The following is a 23707-nucleotide window of genomic DNA, read 5'->3' on the forward strand; positions in this document are numbered from 1 at the left end:
GATGCTAAAAAGGAAAAAAGAAACACTTTTGATGCTAGAGCTAGAAATGTGATTTCTGTTGGTATTTCGGTTGTGACTTTGGACAAGTTGGAGAAGTCGTAACGATGCATGTGTTTAGATATAAATACGGCCACGTTATCTGAGGCCACGCTGGACATCTGGCACTAATTCGACGGCCGGGCGGGGAGCTGCAGAGCAGCGCATACGGAGCGCTCCATGTGAGTGCTCCACGAGCACGTGTCCCGGCCCGCGCCGAGAGCAACGAAACGGCCGGCCGGATCGAGTCGCGTGTGAGGATCGATCGCCGGAAGGAACGCCCGTCTTGTGCATGGCGACGGGGTCCGGGCCCGGGCGGGCGAGCGGGCGAGCCCAGATATAGGATAGCTTCCGTGCCCGTGCTGGCAGCTTTCGCCACGGACGATCTAATCGGATCCCGGTGACGTCTCATCCGCTCATTCGCCGGCCGGATCCGCCGGATCGCCGGGCGGGACGTGATCGGCCGGTCGCGGCGGGAAATCATGTAGCACAAGAGCTCAAGCAATGCTGGTTTCGACGACCCGACAAGGGGACACCCTGCCGGCAGCGTGACTTGTCGAAGAATTTTGTTCAACTTCCATGGCTTCTGTGTTCAAAAAGAAAAAAAAAACTTCCATGGCTTGTTTTTTCAAGAACACACGCGATTCTGCAACGATTCATTCGAAAGAAAACGCAACTCGTCCACAAGACGTAAAATACAATGGTGCATGCTTACACCACCCAGCCAGAAACAAAGGAAAATATCACGCGTGAAGGCCACAAAAGGGCATCAATTTTTAGTGGTGCTTGCCCCAGCCAGACCCACCTCCGGACCCGTAGCCCGCGCCGTACCCTGCTCCTCCTCCGCTGACGCCGAAGCCCGGCCGTCCCCCGGGACCGAACCCTACGCCCGAGGTTGAGCCGGACGTCGAGCTGGACCAGCTGGAGGATCCTGCTCCGGAGAACGAGCCAGGGCTCGAGCCGGAACCGGCGCCGGACCAGGCGCTCGAGCTGGAACCGGCGCCCGTGCCAGAACCAAATCCGGTAGACCCTGTAGAAAAATCAAGCACGTGTCACACTTGAATTGCAGTTGCAATGGATAAAACTTTGTTTGGGGTTGCAAACGTAGGATTAGTTAGAACATGTACGGATATTCCATATGAACGCACAATTGAGTAAAGTGATGATGATGAGAACTTGAGAAGTAAAGATCGAACCTGAGCTCGAGTCGGATGCAGAGCTTGACCCTGAACCTGAACCAGACATGGAGTTTGATCCACCGCCTGATGCACCGAACGCACCCGAGCTCGAACCAGCACCAGCATCCGAGTTTGCACCCGACATAGAGCCGGAGTTAGAGCTTGACCCTGAACCCGACATGGAGTTTGATCCACCGCCTGTTGCACCGAACGCACCGGAGTTTGCACCCGACATCGAGTTTGATCCACTGCCTGAAGCACCGAACGCACCAGAGTTTGACCCTGAGTTTGCACCCGACATGGAGCCAGAGTTGGAGCTTGAACCGCCACGTGATCCACCAAATGAAGCCGCACCTGAGACACATAAAAGCTTGGTGAGTCCAGGTGAAAAAAATGCGTCAATGTTAGCAACGAGAGGAATAACCAAACATGACACGAAACACTAACCTGACCCAGAAGATGAACCTGAACCTGAACCAGACCCAGAGGAATCATATCCTGAGCCTACGCTTGAGCCGGACCCAGCTCCAGAATTCGAGTAAGAACCGGCGTTCGACCCTCCGTAAGAGTTGGAGCTTGAACCAGCGCCCGAATTCGCATTCGACGAGGAGCCACCAACAACACCACCAGAGCCGGAACCACAAGATGAGCACCCACCACTTGGCCCGACATTCGACCCGCCACCATACCCAGACGATACACCCGAACCCGACCCAATACCAGATGACTCACGACCATGCGAAGGGTATGAACCTCCACTAGACCCGGACCCAGAGCCCGACCCCGAACCCGAGCCCACTCCGGAACCATAGTTCGACCCGGTACCCGTGTTACAGTCAGGACCGCCATTCGCCCCGCCATTCGAGCCGACACCTACACCGACATTGATCGATGTGCCCAAGCCTACGGAACCAGAGCCAGAACCCGAACCCGAGCAAGACGACGTACCCGAACCACACCCGGAAGCGGAGCCCCCATTAGCAGAGCCAGAGCCATACCCGTAACCGGAGCCCGTGCCCGACCCATGGCCGGACGCGGCATGAGAACCGCCGTTCTGGCCTGACCAAGCACTGTAACCCGACCCCTGGCCCGAACCAGAGGCCGAACCCGATCCACCGAGCCCAAGATCAAGCCCTATGCCCAGCCCACCACCTAAACCCAGACCCAGGTCGCTTCTCACCGGCCTGCCCATTGCAACAACTGCTGCCATTGACACCAGCAGCACCACAAGAAGAGCCCGACGGGACGACGCCATTGGCGATTGATGTGGCTGTGTTAGTAGTATATATGGTCTTTGCTGATGAGGTGTGCACTCCTGTGCCTTGTATGCGTGTTTATATAGCCGCGGCTTAGTGCTTAATGTATTGGTGGCACATGATGCTTACTGTAAAAGGTGGCGCGAATGGTGACTGGATGGATTCCTTCACGGGCGCTATGGCATGTGAAACATGACCTAACGCTTTGGAGCTTAACCATTGGCGGTTCGTGTTATCTTAGGAGCTGACGAGGGGTTTGGCTCAATCTATGGTCGCTATTGCCAGTTTGCTAATACTATATACTCGTACTTCTGGAGAGTTCCGGATGGAAGTTTCTAGACTGGGTTCCAGAATGAAAATGCATCGCTGGCTGGAAATGGACTCTGTAAGCATAGTAGCATGTTGAATATTCTGCAATCTAATTCAGTAAACACTTTTCAGCTTCTAACAGTACATACAACTGCTGCTTCCAACATATCATCGCAAGAACTTGGAATCGAATCATCAAGTATGTCCTGTAACAACTAAATAATGAAGTACATCTAGTTTGAATCTCATCTGAAGAATGCAGGAAAACTAGCAAAGAGTTTTCATGTGAGCAGAAGAATACATTTGATGCTGATGCTGTTACATTCTGTAACTCTGACAGTAGCTAAGAATGATAAAAGCTTACAAAACTAGAATGATAATATTAAAGGAAAAGGATTACAGGCTGGGATTCTGCAGTAGGCAAGGTGCACCGCGCGGAATCAAAGCAAGTGCGGCTGCATGATGACTGGACGCTAGCGTGGAGTTCTTGGCCACCACAAATATAATTTAGGCCTGAACATTTGGGACTTTATCTTTGTCTTCAGAGCCGACCACAGAATCGTTCTAGAGTTCTGCACCAAATCCTCAGTCTGCTGGTGCCACTGGCAGAATATTTTTTGTTTCAGTATGGAGCATTAGCAGTTACTCTGTTCTCCATACATCTATCTATGATACGTTTCTTTACATTGTCCAAAAATCATACAGACAAATCATGGAAGCCTTGAAATCTCTCTCCAAAGGTCAGAAAATTTAACAGTTTGCTAAGCGAGCTTTTACCACTGCAAAATTGGGCTTGCAACTTCTATGGTGGTAGAATATGTGTCCCCCGGCGTTCTTGGAATGTCTTCTTGTCACAGCCTCATTAATGTTATGTTTTTCCTGGAAGAAATTCAGAAGAATGACCTGTTGGAAATCATCAGGTAGCATGATTGTCAGGACTGAAGTGTCCATTATTCAGTTATCCTGTGAGATTCAGAGAAGGGGTGTAGCAGATCCGACAATACCGTTTCAGACAACCAACGGCCACGATGGCTCCTGGATAGATCGCCACCGTTGGATCCTCATCACTTTACTGTAGCATTTATTTCAGTTACAGCATTTTCTTTAGTTACCATTGGCCAGCCTATAAACAGCCGGGTTGTGGCTGGACCGAATCATTATCGAATTCCTCAACTGCCTTGCCTATCGTGGCTTGAACAAGAACCCTAAACACTACTCTTACATCAATACAGCCAAGATTGAGATTTCTTCCACAAATTATTCCTGTACTAGTTGAGTGCCCGTGCGTTGCCACGGGTTAAAAAATACTTTAACAAGAGAAAATAATGTTAACGCGCCCCTATTTACTAATAAATAAAAATCAGATGTAAATGTTAACAAAACGCCTCCCTAACTCCGATCCCCTCTACTATCAGGATTGATGATATTCTTGAATCATTTAAAAGCAACTCCAATGTGGTGACCCAAACAGATGCATGTTAAGTTTATTTTTCATTCGTTTGGGTCGCCCGTCCGCCTGTTCGTGTTCGCTTTTTCGTCTGGATCGGCCGGTGCGCCCAACGGGTCTGGATGCATTTTATGGCATGTCGGCCCCGACATTCGGTCGAACACCTAGACGGCAAGCTCCCGCGGCGCCGCCCCGCCCCGCAGCTCGCCCCTCCATGCCATGTTGCTCGGCCGCGCCCTACCCCATAGCTCCCTCCCCGCCACACCCTCCAGCTCGGCTGCGCCCCGCGCCCGCAGGTCCCGCCCCGCCCAGCTACGCTCGCTCAGCGCGCCTTGCTCGCGGCGCGTCCTGTAGTGTCGTGTCCCCGTGCCCGCCGCTGCCTGCGCAATCGCCCGTAGCGCCCACCCGCGCAGTCCGCCTCGACCTCCTGCGGTGCCCGCGCCCGCCTGTCCACGTCCTCTCGCAGCCACCCGCGTGCCCCCGCGGCGTCCGCCGTCGCCTCGCCCAGGCACTGCGGTGCTGCTCCTCGCTTCCAGCGGCATCACGGCGACAGTGTAGGCGCGCAGGGAGAGACGGGTGCGGGAGCGACATGGCACGACGACGCAGTCACAAAATCCGAAGGGGCAGCGTCGACCTCCTCGCCCCTGGTGCCACCGTGGGTCTCGCCGAAGCGCAGCCGCCTCGGCCTCGGAGCGGGTGTCCCGTGGAGGCAGCTACAACGCTCCATCGGCCTAGCTGCTCTAGCGCGCGGTGGTGCACGTCTCCAGCGAGGCGGCCGGGCGGTGCGGTGGTGCACGGCTTCAACAAAGCGGCCAGGCGGCGCGGTCGTGCACGTCTGTGGCGCGCGGGACCGCCGCGATTGGCATTCGATGGAGCAACTCAGTGGACCAATGAGAGAGAGAAAGGATGGGTGGGTGAATGACAAGTGGGCCAGGGAGGACGTGCAGTGGACAGAGACGGACGAAGAGGACGTAGAAAATGTCTGCTTTGTGTCCGCTTCGGACCCAAATTTGAGCCGAAAATAGGTCCGAGTGGACACAAAACGTACAGAAAATAGGAACGGGTTCGTGCGTTGGGCGTTGTATTTTATCCGCACGGACGTAAGACGGACGATTTGGGTCATTGCGGTTGAGTTGCTCTAAGCTACCTTCCCATGGCCTTCCACAAGGGTTGGCATAATACAATGAAGAGAATAGTATTCTCTTGGGGATGAAGAGTTGTCCTTTAACAAGGGAAAATCATGTTAATCTCCATAACAATTTACACATCACGCTTGTTTTTCATGATTAAAAGGTAACCACCAATCTTACCAACAATAATTATATGACATAGCTGTTAAAACCTACTCCCTCTTGTTTGGAATTACTTGTCGCTCAAACGAATATATCTATCACTAAATAGTGCTAGATACTTACTTGACACTCAAACGGGTATATCTAGCACTAATAGTAGTGCTAGATACATCCGGAGCAACAAGTACGGAGTGAGTACATAATATGAATCTTATTTTTCTTTATTCAAAGGATAAAAAGAATACATACGCTATCTTTACGAGAAGACATAGTTTCACACATACCATTGTAGATGACATGATTCTTGTAAGTTAAAAACTCCCGGGAAAAAATCCCACGAGAAATGAAACAAGTTAAAATGTCCTTTTATAGTTTAATTCCCTTCATAATCTCATAATCAATGTGTGGACATATGTGCAAATCCTTAATGTTCTTTTATGGTTAGAGATCCATACTGTTGATCGGAGCCCTTGCTCCTTTTTTTTTTGAGTTGGGGCCCTTGCTTTTAGTAGCCAAGCCTTATGGCTGAGACTATGCATTTCTGAATGTCGGGAAAAATAATCAGTAGTTTATTATTTGAGATTATCAAGACATTTATTAAGAGTTTTGCAATTGTAAACGATGGGCATTATTACCACCTAGTCTGTAGCATATCTTCCACCTAAATTGTTGTCCTGAAGAAATTATTATGAACAAATCATAAAAGAATATATCTGCAAACAGAGAGTAATGCAAGTACCATCACAATGGAACAATTAAGGATATGAACGAATACCTTGTGTTAACTATTCAAAAATTGCAAAGGATTATATGCAATTCACAAATAGTAGTCACCAAGAGTTGTTATTCTGAAAATTAAGTGGACTGCATTTTATTTCTCTATAGGAAAGACATTTGAACTTATACAGATGAAAATGCCGCCGAAGACAGCCATCACCTCACAAGCTATATGGATTTGAATCATCCACCAGGTCAAAGAAATTGCCATAAAAAATACAAAAATACACAGAACTACCTACTTGATAACAACACAAAAATAATATTGGAAAACTTTAACACAAAGCCACACAAATCATGAGTGCATTCACATCTGTAAATAAATTTACTTAAAGCATGATCATAGTTACATCATGAACAAGAAATGTTGTCGTATCAATTAGATACAGAGCCGTTAGATCAGAAGAACACGACCAAGAGCCATGTGTGTAACGCTTAAAATCAATATAGTACATGTATATGAAATCCAATCCATATTATAATACATCATAGCATGTATATACAAGCAAGGAAGTGAAAGAGAAGTCAATACTTGTCAGGAACAGAGAAGACAACGAACGGTGAAGGCAGAGCTACAGAGGTTATGAGGGTATATGCGAAAAGGTGCGTGAGAGGAATACCATGATATTTACTTTAACTTGCAGATCTCCCATCCACTTTAGTGTACAACAGCCAAAGCACCAAGAACGAGAAAACATTCATTCCCGGCGTCTCCTATCTGGTCGCTGCCACCGTTGTTCACCTTGCTCTAGTAAATCTCTCCTCCCATGGCTCACATTTTCTTCAGCTCGTCCTCGGTCTATGTAGTACCAGATCAATGGCTTCCCAAAGAGTATACAACAAAACCATCACTTAACTACTTTACATCGGTAAAGAAGTATAACCAGTGGAAACTCAATGTATTGGTGGCGTATCTTCATGAGGTAGGCACAGGAGAGGCCTGACATGGCGAAGAACCTTGCCATTGACACCTTTGACACGACCATCTCCGTCTAAAAGGGGAAACATCGACATGGCAACCCGTGAAGTAGCATTAAGAAGCTAGCATTCTAGGCTCCGGCCTTGTGTCAAACATTTAAATTATGAACAATGACAATTTCATCTCACAGTCAATATCTGCAGTTTTTAGACGTGGAAAAGAAAGAAAAAGAGAGAGAATCACTTACATAAGACCAAGCAAACAGAGGTAAATAATCATTAGCAACAAAATTCTGAACACTTACATAACTATGAAGCTTTCTTGAATGATTTCTCTCTAGCCTTTGAGAGGAAAAGCAGGATAACGAAAAGTCCGTACAAGCCTTGAAATAACACATCAATTTCTATCTAAGGCATGAAAAGCTAAGCATTTAAATCTTCTTGTATAGGTAACTCATTATTTATTATTAAGTAACATCAAGTTGTAAAGATGGTTCTAGGGTTATTCTTACAGTTCTGCATTATAGAAAATTATCTCGCAAATATGGAACTTCCCTTGTACAACAGTCAGTTTCAATGTTGGGTAGATATCCAAACCAAAAGATTGAAGCCAAACACAAGGATTTACTCCAACTTCTTCCTGTAATCCTGAAGCAGTCGCTGAACAATGCAACATGAGCATCACACGAAGGACAAATAGTAAATTGTTAAGGAAAAAAGGGGCATCAAATTATAATTTTTTTCAACAATTAAAACACGGTAAAACCACACAAAAAATTAGTTCTAGTTATGTTCCACACAAAATATTAGTTTTCTAGTTATGTCCCACCAGCAAAAAAAGTACATATAGAGGTAAGTCGTATCTGGGGATCAAGAACATATGGAAGCATTATCACTAAACCCAAATATGCAATGATGTGTTTTTTCTTCCTCTCCTCCTTCAACCTCAATGACTCCATTGGAGTAAAGATCTGCGAAAAAAATGCGGCGGCTGATAATTTAACACCACCACAACTACCAAATCAAATCGAACCGAACCAAATCAAATAAGTCCAAGTTGTTCCAAAGCCAGGAATGTGCATGACGGTGGATGACCTCCTCAACGAGCAGACTCTGCTCGTCAGCCATCACCGTCTTTGACACGAAGCTCCTCACCGGCAGAGTGCGTCACCTCCACAACATCTGGCGTCACCTTCCTTTGACGGGTGACAGGCCATCGACATCCATACAACAGTCCGTACACAAGGTCAATTCTATCTTTCTTCTGCCTGTACAAGAATCTGCAAGCAAGTCAATTTTATTCAAAATCAGCAGCTCACTTCTATTCTTACAACAACAGCAGTCACTTCACTCAGACAACAATAGCAACACAGACCAGTATTGTGACAACGATGTAAAAATAAAATAAGAAAGTTAGAGAGAGAGAGAGAGAGATGGGATAACAACCTTGCTGACGCCGGCATTCGTCTTTCCCTTTGTCTAAGAAACATGCGGAGAGCGGCGGCAGGAGGGCTTCGACCAAAGACTCATATGAGCTAGCGATGAGCTCGCGTTGTTGTTGTCCGACGCAGCGTCCGCACCAGTGACATACTCGACGGAGATGAATCGGATGACCGAGATTGAGTAACTGACCCCCTGGAGAAGGGCGGGGCCGCTGACGCCGGCGAGGGCTGGGATTGGCTTGAGGGACCGCTCGACCTCGATGACGCGGCTTACGCCATTGTCTTCACGTGGGTGGCCTGGGCTCCTGCACCAGCACGATGGTTCGGGCTAGACGGCGGAGGGAAGAGGGGCGGGGCCGCAGGCGATGGCGGAGAGGGCGAGGGCCGCGATGGTTCGAGCTGGACGGTGGAGGGAAGAGGAGCGGGGTCGCCGGCGATGGCGGCGAGGGCCGCGACGGTTCGGGCTAGCCAACGGAGGGAAGAGGAACGGGACCGACGGTGATGGGGACGGCGAGGATTGGATCGAGGGACTCCTCAGTGTGGGCTCCTTCACCGGCGCGGCAGTTCGGGCTGGACGGCTGAGGGATTTTTCTCGGTAGACAGATGGGATCGGGAGGGGATTCTCCTGGTGATAGATGGGGAAAAGGACGTGTGTGCCTGATCGTGGCTGCTCTATTGTACGTGGGTTTCTTTTTTTTCGTGCGGGGGAAGTGGGAATTGTTTTTATCGTGCGGGGTAAGTGGGAATCGTTGGAGGGTTGTGGGAGGTCGAACCATCACGACGTTCGATTCTCCTTTAATAGTAGAAGATTTAGCTATACAAATCTCTCCCCTCTCTTCGGGTCCTGACAAATTGGTATACAGAGCCATCGTTCCTTGGAGCAAATTTTTTTTCCATCTCAGATCCGGGATTCCCACCCTTTCCCTCCCTTCTTCAGCGACCGGCGACGAGGCGTGGCGGCGGGGATGTGGTAGTTGGCGACGGTGTGGTGGCGTTGGCGGCGGTGCTTATCCGGGCACAGATTGGTCGAGCAGAGGCGGTTGTTCGAGCAACTTGCTTGATCTGTAAAATTCCGCGCTCTAGCACCGATCCGTGTGCCAAGGAGGCGTGGATCGCGGCGGCGGCAGGATCGGGAGTAGGGAACGGGTTGCTGGCATTCCAGTAGTAAAATTCCTTATCCCTGCTTCAGATCAAGGAGATGGGACGCGCTAAAGGAATTGATGAGGCAGATCTGCAAGATGTGCTCTCACTGCGCGATGATTTTGGAGTTCTGCAACAAGAGAGTGCTCAGGTACAGTCACAAGTGTCGAAATTACAGTCAGAAGTGCAGGCTATCGGTTCCAAGCAAGGAGAAATTTCAGCTACTGTAGGAGAGGTTGAAAAAGTGGTCCTAGATCTGGGTAAGCAGTTGTCTGTGATCAGTAATGTTCTACAAACATGGTCAAAACAACTCAGCAGGCTCAGCAATCAGAGCAACCTTCTAGCTCTATGGGAGTGCCCAAATCTCCTACACTGAACCAAGACCACACACAAGAACAAGAGGCTTAATTGGACCAACTAAGACAGCAACTAGCAGCTGAGAAAGCAAAATCCAAGCAGCTGGAAGACCTTCAACTTCAGAATCTTCCTCCTATTCGCACAAATCAAACTAATAGACCACCTGGTTTCACTCAGCAGGGCAGACATGAGGCAAACAACTCTGGGAGCACTCCTCTGACAGCAATAAATAATGCACACACACCTGCATTCAACCACTTCTATCAGAACAACAGGGACAGACAGATGTGGCAGGGATATCAAAGAACCTATGAACTGGACATGCAAGCTCAATTCATGAAAGCACTGACTAAAGGGCCTAAACTGGAATTTCCTAGGTTTTCTGGTGAAGATCCAGTGGGATGGATCAGGCAATGCAACAAGTATTTCCAGATGTCAGTTGCACCTGAAGAATATAATGTTTCTCTTGCTCAAATGTATATCATTGGAGAAGCTGATACCTGGCTCAGAAGATCTGGACTGTTGAAGAAACAATTGTCTTGGACTCAGTTTGGAAAAGAAGTCATAAAAAGATTTTTAGAGCATGGATCTTATGATTTAACAGAAAAATTTAACTCACTTAAGCAAGGAAACAACTCAGTTTCTGACTATACCAAAAGCTTTGAAGATCTTATGGCAGATGTGTTGGAAGAAACTCCTGAATTAGGAGAACAGTGGTTTGTGACATGTTTTGTCAATGGTTTGAGAGAAGGAATTAAATTTCAAATCAGACCACTCAGACCACATTCACTAACTAATGCTTATTGTTTGGCCAAGGAAGTGGAACCAAATCACCCACCAGCAAGCACAGTGCCAAAGAAACAACACAATTCTTTTGTAAATTTCTATCAAAAGAACAGTAATAGTTTTCAGAACAAGAACAGTAATCCAGCAGTCAATTTGCAGCAGAATGGGCAAGTGAAGCAGCTTGAAAGCACCAATAACAATTCTTAGAAAATTAGAAAAGTGGGTGAATGTTGGAGATGTGGAGACAAGTGGATGCATGGTCATAAATGCAAGCTCATTCCTAACATAAATTTGCTGCAACAAGAAATGGGAGAGCAACAAGAAGACACAGAAGACAGTCCTCCTCTAGAACCAGAGGAAATTCAGGATGAGGGAGATCAAGCCATGTTTATCACTGCTCATGCCATGGGACAACAGTTGGCAGTACCCACACCTACAGTGATAATCCATATCAATGGCAAGAGAGCTGTAGCCTTGTTAGATTCAGGAAGTTCTTCTTCTTTCATGAATCAGGAATTTGCTGTGAAAGCCAGCTGCCATCTAATACCAGTAAAACCCAGAGCAATAGCAGTTGCAGGAGGAGGGAAATTATTATCAAATGCTGTGGTACCAAACTGTGAATTTCAGTTGGCAAAAACAACATTAAAACATAATTTTAGAATCTTGCCCCTCCCTAGTCATGATGTGATACTTGGTTATGACTGGTTCACACTGATGAGCCCTGTTTCTTTCAATATACCTGATAACACTTTCAGTTTCACTATGGAAGGAAAGAAGATAGTGACTGCAGCTATATTCAACACACCTGACAAGGTGAAAGAAATCCCAGCAGAGGAAGTGAGCAAATTGCTGGATAAAGGAGCAGAAGGATTTCTGCTGCAAATGCATAATATTGTAACGGAAGCACCTGCTGGTTTTCAAACCCCTCCCCAGCTACAAAAACTACTCATGGAGTATGCAGATCTATTTGAAGAACCACATGCTCTCCCACCACATAGAGAATGTGATCATACCATACCCTTACAACCTAGAGTTGAACCTCCTCATTCCAGACCATATAGGGTACTGGCGGGGATATACCCCACAGTATGACCCGGCCGGAAGTATGACCCGGCCGGACTTGGCATTTCATCGATGACCCAGCGGAGGACTAGCGACTCATGGGTCTGGCGGCTCATTGGTCAGACAGCTCATGAACCAGACGACTCATGGATGGCCCCGGCGGCGGGTCAGATAGAAGACTAGGCCCAAGGCCCAGAAGGCCGGCTCATGTTATGGTGGGCCGGCTTAAGAGGAAAGCGTAAGGAATATTCCCTTACAAAGGAAGCAAGACTAGGACTCCACTTGTAATAGAGTAATCCTAATCCTACTAGGACTAGTCATGTAACCCGCCCCTTCAACTTATATAAGGAGGGGCAGGGCACCCAAAGAGGGACAAGTAACAAGAAACAATCTCGAGGGCTAGACACAAAGAGCCGGCCAAACCGACGACTCACTCATGATCATAATGAGACCTAGCCACAAACAGCATGTAGGGTTATCACCGGATGATGTTTCCCGGGGCCCGAAGCTGTCTAAATTCTTGTCTTGCATGTTGCGTCTCTCGTCCCGATCAACCCCTCTCAAGCTACCGCATAGATGCGTTGGCCTCACGACTAAGTCCTCACACTAGGACATCTGCCGTGACGATTCCACGACAGTTGGCGCCCACCATGGGGCCTGCGCACGGTGGTGTCGAGGTTTTGGAGGGATCTCTTCAGGGATCGAGGAGCTCGCGATTAGACAGATGAAAGTTTTGAGTTCAAGAAAATTAAGATGGCGTCGGGTGCATCGCCGCCGCTGCAAGTTGAAGACCGATCAGCGCAAGAATCACGTCGCACGGACCGATAGGAGATTTTTGTGCCTTGTTAAACCACAAGTCGGCGAGAACATCGATTTCTTGCTGCTGCCTGTTTCTCGGGTGCGTCATGTACGGATGAGACACAGAATTGCTACTGTTACTTCTTGCCAAAAAAGCATCGCTGGGCATTGTGGTCTCCGCCACGGCAATAAGGAAAGAAAGAAAAATCAAGTAGATTACGACCCGGAGGATATATGGACATGGGCGTAAAACACGAAGTCAGCTGTCCCAGATTCCGGGCCACCACGGATCGCTCGTCATATCCTCCGGTCGCTGTCGCTGCGCCGCCAGTTGCCTGCCCCACCATCGGAGCTGCCGCCATCTCCGCTCACAAACCGGTCCACCTCATCATATTCAGCCGCCGCTACGTGGTCACATTAAGCATCAGGAAAAGTGGAGGGTCAGAGGTTATTAAATCGGCCACAGGAGCTAGTGTTTGAGCAGCTGGCAGTAATTGATGGATGTAACCAGTGTTGCGGGTTCGTACTACCTCAAATCTGTCATAGTCTCTCACGTGATGGAAGCCAAAGCATATAAGACAAACATCTGGAAGGATTTCCATACTGCGTCCAGAGTTGCCCGGAGGCTGCGCGTCGTTCATCTGTACCCGGCTGCCTATGGACGTATCCACTCTACGTCAACATGCCGGAGTCGCGCAGCCTCGGCTACCGCCAGCCGGACCACCTAAAAAAAAGGGAGTCAACGACGTGCTTACCTTTGATGGATCGCGCTGAGGATAAAGCTACATGTCCACGATCATCCGACAAACACCGGATGCTATTTTTCCTATATGTTTTAGTACATATTAATTCATCCGAAAAACAATTACTTTGGCCGGTAATATTTTACGCAGGACAAAATCCACTACAAAAGTGGTATTATGCCACGGTGATGGGGGCATGCCGACATCATTTCAGCAAAGCTGGTCGTCGTTCCTGCACCGGTTTATAACGCCGCGGCCGTCTCTCGCGACCGCGCCAGTTTACAACACCGCGGCCGGTTCATCTGTTTGAGCCACCTCTGATGCTGCGGTCGTTACTGTCCGCCCTGCGGTCCGGCCTATCCAAAGTGTCGGGTTAGCTAATGGGATTTATGCACAGATCATGTGTCGTTCACAAACATCAGGTACCTGATATTCATCTAAATTTATCTATTAAACACTTATTGTTTTTTAAAGAACAATTACTATGTCCTGTAATATTTTTACACAGGACAATTATTTATGCCATTACACCACGGATGCACGGTCGGCTGTGCTGTACAGCTTCACGGACGAGTGTGTTGCGGTCCGGTCTACATCAACGTGCCAGCCGACTCGTCCATCCGCGCCGCCTTACAATGCCACGGACGACTTGCCCGTCCACCCTTGCGGCCGGCTCACAGGTTTGCGCCGGCTTACAATGTGATGGACATCTTACCCGTCCGCCCCCGTGGCCGACTCGGCGTCCGCGTGGCTTACCGCTCCTGCGATTGACTCGCTCGTCCGCACCGGCTTACAACGCTGCGGCCGGCTCATCTGTCTGCTCCCGCGGCCGACTCGGCCGTGATTGATTTCAGCTTCACCGTGATGATCATCAACTCCGCGGTGGATAATTTCTGGCCTGACATATCAGGTGAAATCAATCCAGTAAATTTTGATATATTATATATTGTTTTCTTTAAAAAAGAGCAATTACTCTGGCTTGCGATGTTTTTGATGTAGGACAATTGTTCACTACATCAACACGATGTGGTTGATTCGCCCATCCGCGCGGCTTACTGCGCTGGCGATTGACTCGCCCGACCACACCAGTTTACAACGTCGTGACCAACTCATCTGTCTGTACCACCTCTGATGCTACGGTTGTTTTTACCATCTGTCTCTCGCGGCCTGGTCTATATCAACATACCGGGCCGCACCCGTCTGCGTGAGCTGATTATTGAGTATGAGCAAGTCACTGCTTGGGAAGCCCGGTTTTTCTTCCAACAAAATTGGAGGCAAATTATCATGTATTATCAGCCGCCGTCTGCACTGGATGGTTCAAATGGGCATGCGCACAAGTTGCCGCCACTACAGTTTGGTTAACTTCAAACAGCCAGTTGGAAGGGACCATTGGCCGAGTTGCTGACACGGCTCATACAGGATCATTTATAACCCGCCGCAGTCACCTCAACCTTCTGTGGATTCACATCGCGCTATCAACACCAATGATATACACCTTATGCTATGGTCAATATGGAGAATCTAAAATCCAACTCCTCGAGTCGTCTTGAGACTCGGGGGCTACAATGATATGACTCGGCAACATTGGTCGGTTTCAATGCATTCAAGAACTCCCGGTCATTGGAGGAAAAAAATAACCCGGTCCCGGAGGCTACCGCCATATTGGTGAAAATTTAAGGGCCGTCAGAAAATTTCCGGCTTAAAAAGAAGGATTCCGGTTTAGATCCGGATCAAGAGACTTGAGATCTCCCACAAAGCACTGAAGCTCTTAATGTCTGGTTTAAAATCCGGTTCAAATGAAATTTATCTGCCACAAAGCTTTAAAGCTCTCAAATCCGGTTCAAAATCCGGTTCAAGGTAAATTTGTCTATCACCAAGCTTTGAAACTCTCAATATCCGGTTTAAGAATTTCCGGTTCAAAAAGAATTTATCTCTCGCAAAGTTCGAGTTCTCAAGAAAAATTAAAGGGACCAAAGAGAGTCTGTTACAAAGCACAACTCAAACATAGGTACCCTGCTTTAATGACCATTGGGAGCTGATCGTATTCGAATTTAGTTTAACCCTTTTGGGTGACCCCGATCGTATTCGAATCAGGGTCGTTAAATATTCTCATGATCACTAGGGGGCTTCCTGTTCAAACATAGGTCGTATTCGGACCAAAGAGAACATAGCTGTCGGTACCCTCTTGACCGGCACACTGCCGAGCTCACTAGGGGGCTTCTTGATCGTATTCGAATCATAGCTCAACCCCTTTTGGGAACCGACTTTGATCGTATTCGAATCAGAGTCGTTAAAAAACTCTCAAGATCATTAGGGGGCTTCCTGTTCAAACATAGGTCGTATTCGAACCAAAGAGAACATAGCTGTCGGTACCCTCTTGGTCGGCGCAACGCCAAAGCCACTAGGGGCTACATGATCGTATTCGAATCCTAGCTTAACCCCTTTGGAACAGTTTACTGATCGTATTTGAATTAGAAGCCTCAATTTTTCTTTCTATTTGGCTTAAGTTTTTTTTGAAGCGATCTTTGATTTTGTCTTGAGACCCTTTTTGTTCATATCTGAAGCATATATGTGGCTTCGATTAACCCGGCTTGACTTTGGATGATAAGTCGCCATCATATGACAATCATAAACATTTGGAAGCATTGGCTTCTAAGGATTGGGTTATCGCCCTTACTGCACAGGTCATGTAAACCGGCAGTACTAATTGAATATCAAAGTGGTTATATGTGAGATATTATGACCAGCCCCGCGGTAAACCGCCAAGGGATCTTGTGATCTGTTGGGGATCGTAGCAGAATTTTAAAATTTTCCTACGCTCACCAAGATCCATCTATGGAGTATACTAGCAACGAGGGGAAAGGAGTGCATCTACATACCCTTGTAGATCGCGAGCCGAAGCGTTCCAATGAACGTTGTTGACGGAGTCGTACTCGCCGTGATTCAAATCACCGATGACCGAGTGCCGAACTGACGGCACCTCCGCGCTCACCACACGTACGGTGCAGCGACGTCTCCTCCTTCTTGATCCAGCAAGGGGGAAGGAGAGGTTGATGGAGATCCGGCAGCACGACGGCGTGGTGGTGGATGTAGCGGGTCTCGGCAGGGCTTCGCCGAGCTTCTGCGAGAGGGAGAGGTGTAGCAGGGGAGGAGGGAGGCGCCCAAGGCTGTTGTGTTGCTGCCCTCCCTCCCCCCCTTTATATAGGCCCCCTGGGAGGGGGGGGCGCCGGCCAAGATCCCATCAAGGGAGGGGGCGGCGGCCAAGGGGGGAGACTTGCCCCCCAAGGCAAGTGGGGCGCCCCCCCACCCTAGGGTTTCCAACCCTAGGCGCAGGGGGGAGGCCCATGGGGGGCGCCCCAGCCCACTAGGGGCTGGTTCCCTTCCCACTTCAGCCCATGGGGCCCTCCGGGATAGGTGGCCCCACCCGGTGGACCCCCGGGACCCTTCCGGTGGTCCCGGTACATTACCGATAACCCCCGAAACTTTCCCGGTGGCCGAAACTTGACTTCCTATATATAATTCTTCACCTCCGGACCATTCCGGAACTCCTCGTGACGTCCGGGATCTCATTCGGGACTCCGAACAACTTTCGGGTTTCCGCATACTCATATCTCTACAACCCTAGCGTCACCGAACCTTAAGTGTGTAGACCCTACGGGTTCGGGAGACATGCAGACATGACCGAGACGCCTCTCCGATCAATAACCAACAGCGGGATCTGGATACCCATGTTGGTTCCCACATGTTCCACGATGATCTCATCGGATGAACCACGATGTCGAGGATTCAATCAATCCCGTATACAATTCCCTTTGTCAATCGGTATGTTACTTGCCCGAGATTCGATCGTCGGTATCCCAATACCTTGTTCAATCTCGTTACCGGCAAGTCTCTTTACTCGTACCGTAATGCATGATCCCGTGACTAACGCCTTAGTCACATTGAGCTCATTATGATGATGCATTACCGAGTGGGCCCAGAGATACCTCTCCGTCACACGGAGTGACAAATCCCAGTCTCGATCCGTGCCAACCCAACAGACACTTTCGGAGATACCCGTAGTGCACCTTTATAGTCACCCAGTTACGTTGTGACGTTTGGCACACCCAAAGCACTCCTACGGTATCCGGGAGTTGCACGATCTCATGGTCTAAGGAAAAGATACTTGACATTGGAAAAGCTCTAGCAAACGAAACTACACGATCTTTTATGCTATGCTTAGGATTGGGTCTTGTCCATCACATCATTCTCCTAATGATGTGATCCCGTTATCAACGACATCCAATGTCCATAGTCAGGAAACCATGACTATATGTTGATCAACGAGCTAGTCAACTAGAGGCTTACTAGGGACACGTTGTGGTCTATGTATTCACACATGTATTACGATTTCCGGATAACACAATTATAGCATGAACAATAGACAATTATCATGAACAAAGAAATATAATAATAACCATTTATTATTGCCTCTAGGGCATATTTCCAACAGTCTCCCACTTGCACTAGAGTCAATAATCTAGTTACATTGTGATGAATCGAACACCCATTGCGTCCTGGTGTTGATCATGTTTTGCTCTAGGGAGAGGTTTAGTCAACGGATCTGCTACATTCAGGTCCGTATGTACTTTACAAATATCTATGTCTCCATTTTGAACACTTTCACAAATGGAGTTGAAGCGACGCTTGATATGCCTGGTCTTCCTGTGAAACCTGGGCTCCTTTGCAAGGGCAATAGCTCCAGTGTTGTCACAGAAGAGAGTAATCGGGCCCGACGCATTGGGAATCACCCCTAGGTCGGTAATGAACTCCTTCATCCAGACTGCTTCCTGTGCTGCCTCCGAGGCCGCCATGTACTCCGCTTCACATGTAGATCCTGCCACGACGCTTTGCTTGCAACTGCACCAGCTTACTGCTCCTCCATTCAAAATATACACGTATCCGGTTTGTGACTTCGAGTCATCCAGATCTGTGTCGAAGCTAGCGTCGACGTAACCCTTTACGACGAGCTCTTCGTCACCTCCATAAACGAGAAACATATCCTTGGTCCTCTTCAGGTACTTCAGGATATTCTTGACCGCTGTCCAGTGTTCCATGCCGGGATTACTTTGGTACCTTCCTACCAAACTTACGGCAAGGTTTACATCAGGTCTGGTACACAGCATGGCATACATAATAGACCCTATGGCCGAGGCATAGGGGATGACACTCATCTTTTCTCTATCTTCTGTCGTGGTCGGGCATTGAGCCGTGCTCAATTGCACACCTTGTAATACAGGCAAGAACCCCTTCTTGGACTGATCCATATTGAACTTCTTCAATATCTTGTCAAGGTATGTACTCTGTGAAAGACCAATGAGGCGTCTTGATCTATCTCTATAGATCTTGATGCCTAATATATAAGCAGCTTCTCCAAGGTCCTTCATTGAAAAACACTTATTCAAATAGGCCTTTATACTTTCCAAGAATTCTATATCATTTCCCATCAATAATATGTCATCCACATATAATAAGAGAAATGCTACAGAGCTCCCACTCACTTTCTTGTAAACACAGGCTTCTCCATAAGTCTGTGTAAACCCAAACGCTTTGATCATCTCATCAAAGCGAATGTTCCAACTCCGAGATGCTTGCACCAGCCCATAGATTGAGCGCTGGAGCTTGCATACTTTGTTAGCATTCTTAGGATCGACAAAACCTTCCGGCTGCATCATATACAACTCTTCCTTAAGGAAGCCATTAAGGAATGCCGTTTTGACGTCCAGCTGCCATATCTCATAATCATAGTATGCGGCAATTGCTAACATGATTCGGACGGACTTCAGCTTCGCTACGGGTGAGAAAGTCTCATCGTAGTCAACCCCTTGAACTTGTCGATAACCCTTAGCGACAAGTCGAGCCTTATAGATGGTCACATTACCATCCGCGTCTGTCTTCTTCTTAAAGATCCATTTGTTTTCTATGGCTCGCCGATCATCGGGCAAGTCTGTCAAAGTCCATACTTCGTTTTCATACATGGATCCTATCTCGGATTGCATGGCTTCAAGCCATTTGTTGGAATCCGGGCCCGCCATCGCTTCTTCATAGTTCGAAGGTTCACCGTTGTCTAACAACATGATTTCCAGGACAGGGTTGCCGTACCACTCTGGTGCGGAACGTGTCCTTGTGGACCTACGAAGTTCAGTAGTAACTTGATCCGAAGCTTCATGATCATCATCATTAACTTCCTCCCCAGTCGGTGCAGGCACCACAGGAACATTTTCCCGCGCTGCGCTACTTTCCGGCACGGAAGGGGTGACTATCACCTCATCAAGTTCCACTTTTCTCCCACTCAATTCTTTCGAGAGAAACTCCTTCTCCAGAAAGGACCCGTTCTTGGCAACGAAGATCTTGCCTTCGGATCTGAGGTAGAAGGTATACCCAATGGTTTCCTTAGGGTATCCTATGAAGACGCATTTCTCCGACTTGGGTTCGAGCTTTTCAGGTTGAAGTTTCTTGACATAAGCATCGCATCCCCAAACTTTTAGAAACGGCAGCTTAGGTTTCTTCCCAAACCATAATTCATACGGTGTCGTATCAACGGATTTCGACGGAGCCCTATTTAAAGTGAATGCGGCAGTCTCTAAAGCATAGCCCCAAAATGAGAGCGGTAAATCGGTAAGAGACATCATAGATCGCACCATATCCAATAGAGTGCGATTACGACGTTCGGACACACCGTTTCTCTGAGGTGTTCCAGGCGGCGTGAGTTGTGAAACTATTCCACATTTCCTTAAGTGTGTACCAAACTCGTGACTTAAATATTCTCCACCACGATCTGATCGTAAGAATTTTATTTTCTTGTCACGTTGATTCTCAACCTCACTCTGAAATTCCTTGAACTTTTCAAAGGTTTCAGACTTGTGTTTCATTAGGTAGACATACCCATATCTACTTAAGTCATCAGTGAGAGTGAGAACATAACGATATCCTCCGCGAGCCTCAACACTCATTGGACCGCACACATCGGTATGTATGATTTCCAATAAGTTGGTTGCTCGCTCCATTGTTCCGGAGAACGGAGTCTTGGTCATCTTACCCATGAGGCATGGTCCGCACGTGTCAAATGATTCGTAATCAAGAGACTCCAAAAGTCCATCTGCATGGAGCTTCTTCATGCGCTTGACACCAATGTGACCAAGGCGGCAGTGCCACAAGTATGTGGGACTATCGTTATCAACTTTACATCTTTTGGTATTCACACTATGAATATGTGTAACATCACGTTCGAGATTCATCAAGAATAAACCATTAACCAGCAGGGCATGACCATAAAACATATCTCTCATATAAATAGAACAACCATTATTCTCGGATTTAAATGAGTAGCCATCTCGAATTAAACGAGATCCAGATACAATGTTCATGCTCAAAGCTGGCACTAGATAACAATTATTGAGGTTTAAAACTAATCCCGTAGGTAGATGCAGAGGTAGCGTGCCAACGGCGATCACATCGACCTTGGAACCATTCCCGACGCGCATCGTCACCTCGTCCTTTGCCAGTCTCCGTTTATTCCGTAGTTCCTGTTTTGAGTTACAAATATGAGCAACCGCACCGGTATCAAATACCCAGGAGCTACTACGAGTACTGGTAAGGTACACACCAATTACTAGTATATCACATATACCTTGGGTGTTGCCGGCCTTCTTCTTGTCTGCTAAATATTTGGGGCAGTTCCGCTTCCAGTGACCACTTCCCTTGCAATAAAAGCACTCAGTCTCGGGCTTGGGTCCGTTCTTTGACTTCTTCCCGGTAACTGGCTTACCGGGCGCGGCAACTCCCTTGCCGTCCTTCTTGAAGTTCTTCTTACCCTTGCCCTTCTTGAACTTAGTGGTTTTATTCACCATCAACACTTGATGTTCTTTTCTGATCTCCCCTTCCGCTGATTTCAGCATTGAATATACCTCGGGGATGGTCTTTTCCATCCCCTGCATATTGAAGTTCATCACAAAGCTCTTGTAGCTTGGTGGAAGCGACTGAAGGATTCTGTCAATGACCGCATCATCCGGGAGATTAACTCCCAGCTGAGACAAGCGGTTGTGCAACCCAGACATTCTGAGTATGTGCTCACTAACAGAACTATTCTCCTCCATTTTACAGCTGAAGAACTTGTCGGAGACTTCATATCTCTCGACCCGGGCATGAGCTTGGAAAACCATTTTCAGCTCCTCGAACATCTCATATGCTCCATGTTTCTCAAAACGCTTTTGGAGACCCGGTTCTAAGCTGTAAAGCATGCCGCACTGAACGAGGGAGTAATCATCAGCACGCTGCTGCCAAGCGTTCATAACGTCTTGGTTCTCTGGGATTGGTGCTTCACCTAGCGGTGCTTCTAAGACATAATCTTTCTTGGCTGCTATGAGGATGATCCTCAGGTTTCGGACCCAGTCCGTATAGTTGCTGCCATCATCTTTCAGCTTGGTTTTCTCTAGGAACGCGTTGAAATAGAGGACAACGTGGGCCATTTGATCTACAAGACATAGTGTAAAGATTTTAGACTAAGTTCATGATAATTAAGTTCATCTAATCAAATTACTCAATGAACTCCCACTCAGATAGACATCCCTCTAGTCATCTAAGTGAAACATGATCCGAGTTTAACTAGGCCGTGTCCGATCATCACGTGAGACGGACTAGTCAAGATCGGTGAACATTTCCATGTTGATCGTATCTTCTATACGACTCATGCTCGACCTTTCGGTCCTCCGTGTTCCGAGGCCATGTCTGTACATGCTAGGCTCGTCAAGTCAACCTAAGTGTATTGCGTGTGTTCCAAGGCTATGTCTGTACATGCTAGGCTCGTCAACACCCGTTGTATTCGAACGTTAGAATCTATCACACCCGATCATCACGTGGTGCTTCGAAACAACGAACCTTCGCAACGGTGCACAGTTAGGGGGAACACTTTTCTTGAAATTATCATAAGGGATCATCTTACTTACTACCGTCGTTCTAAGCAAATAAGGTGCAAAACATGATAAACATCACATGCAATCAAATAGTGACATGATATGGCCAATATCATTATGCTCCTTTGATCTCCATCTTCGGGGCACCATGATCATCTTCTTCACCGGCATGACACCATGATCTCCATCATCATGATCTCCATCATTGTGTCTTCATGAAGTCGTCACGCCAACGATTACTTCTACTTCTATGGCTAACGCGTTTAGCAACAAAGTAAAGTAATTTACATGGCGTTATTCAATGACACGCAGGTCATACAAAATAATAAAGACAACTCCTATGGCTCCTGCCGGTTGTCATACTCATCGACATGCAAGTCGTGATTCCTATTACAAGAATATGATCAATCTCATACATCACATATATCATTCATCACATCTTCTGGCCATATCACATCACATAGCACTTGCTGCAAAAACAAGTTAGACGTCCTCTAATTGTTGTTGCAAGTTTTTTTACGTGGCTTGTATAGGTTTCTAGCAAGAACGTTTCTTACCTACGTAAAACCACAACGTGATTTGCCAATTTCTATTTACCCTTCATAAGGACCCTTTTCATCGAATCCGTTCCGACTAAAGTAGGAGAGACAGACACCCGCTAGCCACCTTATGCAACTAGTGCATGTCAGTCGGTGGAACCTGTCTCACGTAAGCGTACGTGTAAGGTCGGTCCGAGCTGCTTCATCCTACAATACCACCGAAACAAGATACGGCTAGTAGCGGCAAGAAGAATTGGCAACATCAACGCCCACAACTGCTTTGTGTTCTACTCGTGCATAGTAACTACGCATAGGCCTGGCTCATGATGCCACTGTTGGGGATCGTAGCAGAATTTTAAAATTTTCCTACGCTCACCAAGATCCATCTATGGAGTATACTAGCAACGAGGGGAAAGGAGTGCATCTACATACCCTTGTAGATCGCGAGCGGAAGCGTTCCAATGAACGTTGTTGACGGAGTCGTACTCGCCGTGATTCAAATCACCGATGACCGAGTGCCGAACGGATGGCACCTCCGCGCTCAACGCACGTACGGTGCAGCGACGTCTCCTCCTTGATCCAGCAAGGGGGAAGGAGAGGTTGATGGAGATCCAGCAGCACGACGACGTGGTGGTGGATGTAGCGGGTCTCGGCAGGGCTTCGCCGAGCTTCTGCG

The 23707-nt window shown here is 47.7% G+C and overlaps 1 protein-coding gene across 1 annotated transcript; it reads right to left on the reverse strand.

The window, feature by feature from the left end:
* Positions 1-616: 616 nt before the first annotated feature.
* On the reverse strand, positions 617-2506 carry LOC109785793 (uncharacterized). The gene is made up of 3 exons (XM_020344381.4): positions 1662-2506; positions 1233-1568; positions 617-1066 (listed from the first exon to the last, which is right to left on the reverse strand). Exons 1-3 carry the CDS (start codon positions 2467-2469, stop codon positions 813-815), a joined length of 1398 nt encoding a protein of 465 aa, XP_020199970.1. The 5' UTR covers positions 2470-2506; the 3' UTR covers positions 617-812.
* Positions 2507-23707: the final 21201 nt, after the last annotated feature.

The sequence above is a fragment of the Aegilops tauschii genome, chromosome 7 (genome assembly GCF_002575655.3).
Source record: "Aegilops tauschii subsp. strangulata cultivar AL8/78 chromosome 7, Aet v6.0, whole genome shotgun sequence".
NCBI classification, from domain to species: domain Eukaryota; kingdom Viridiplantae; phylum Streptophyta; class Magnoliopsida; order Poales; family Poaceae; genus Aegilops; species Aegilops tauschii.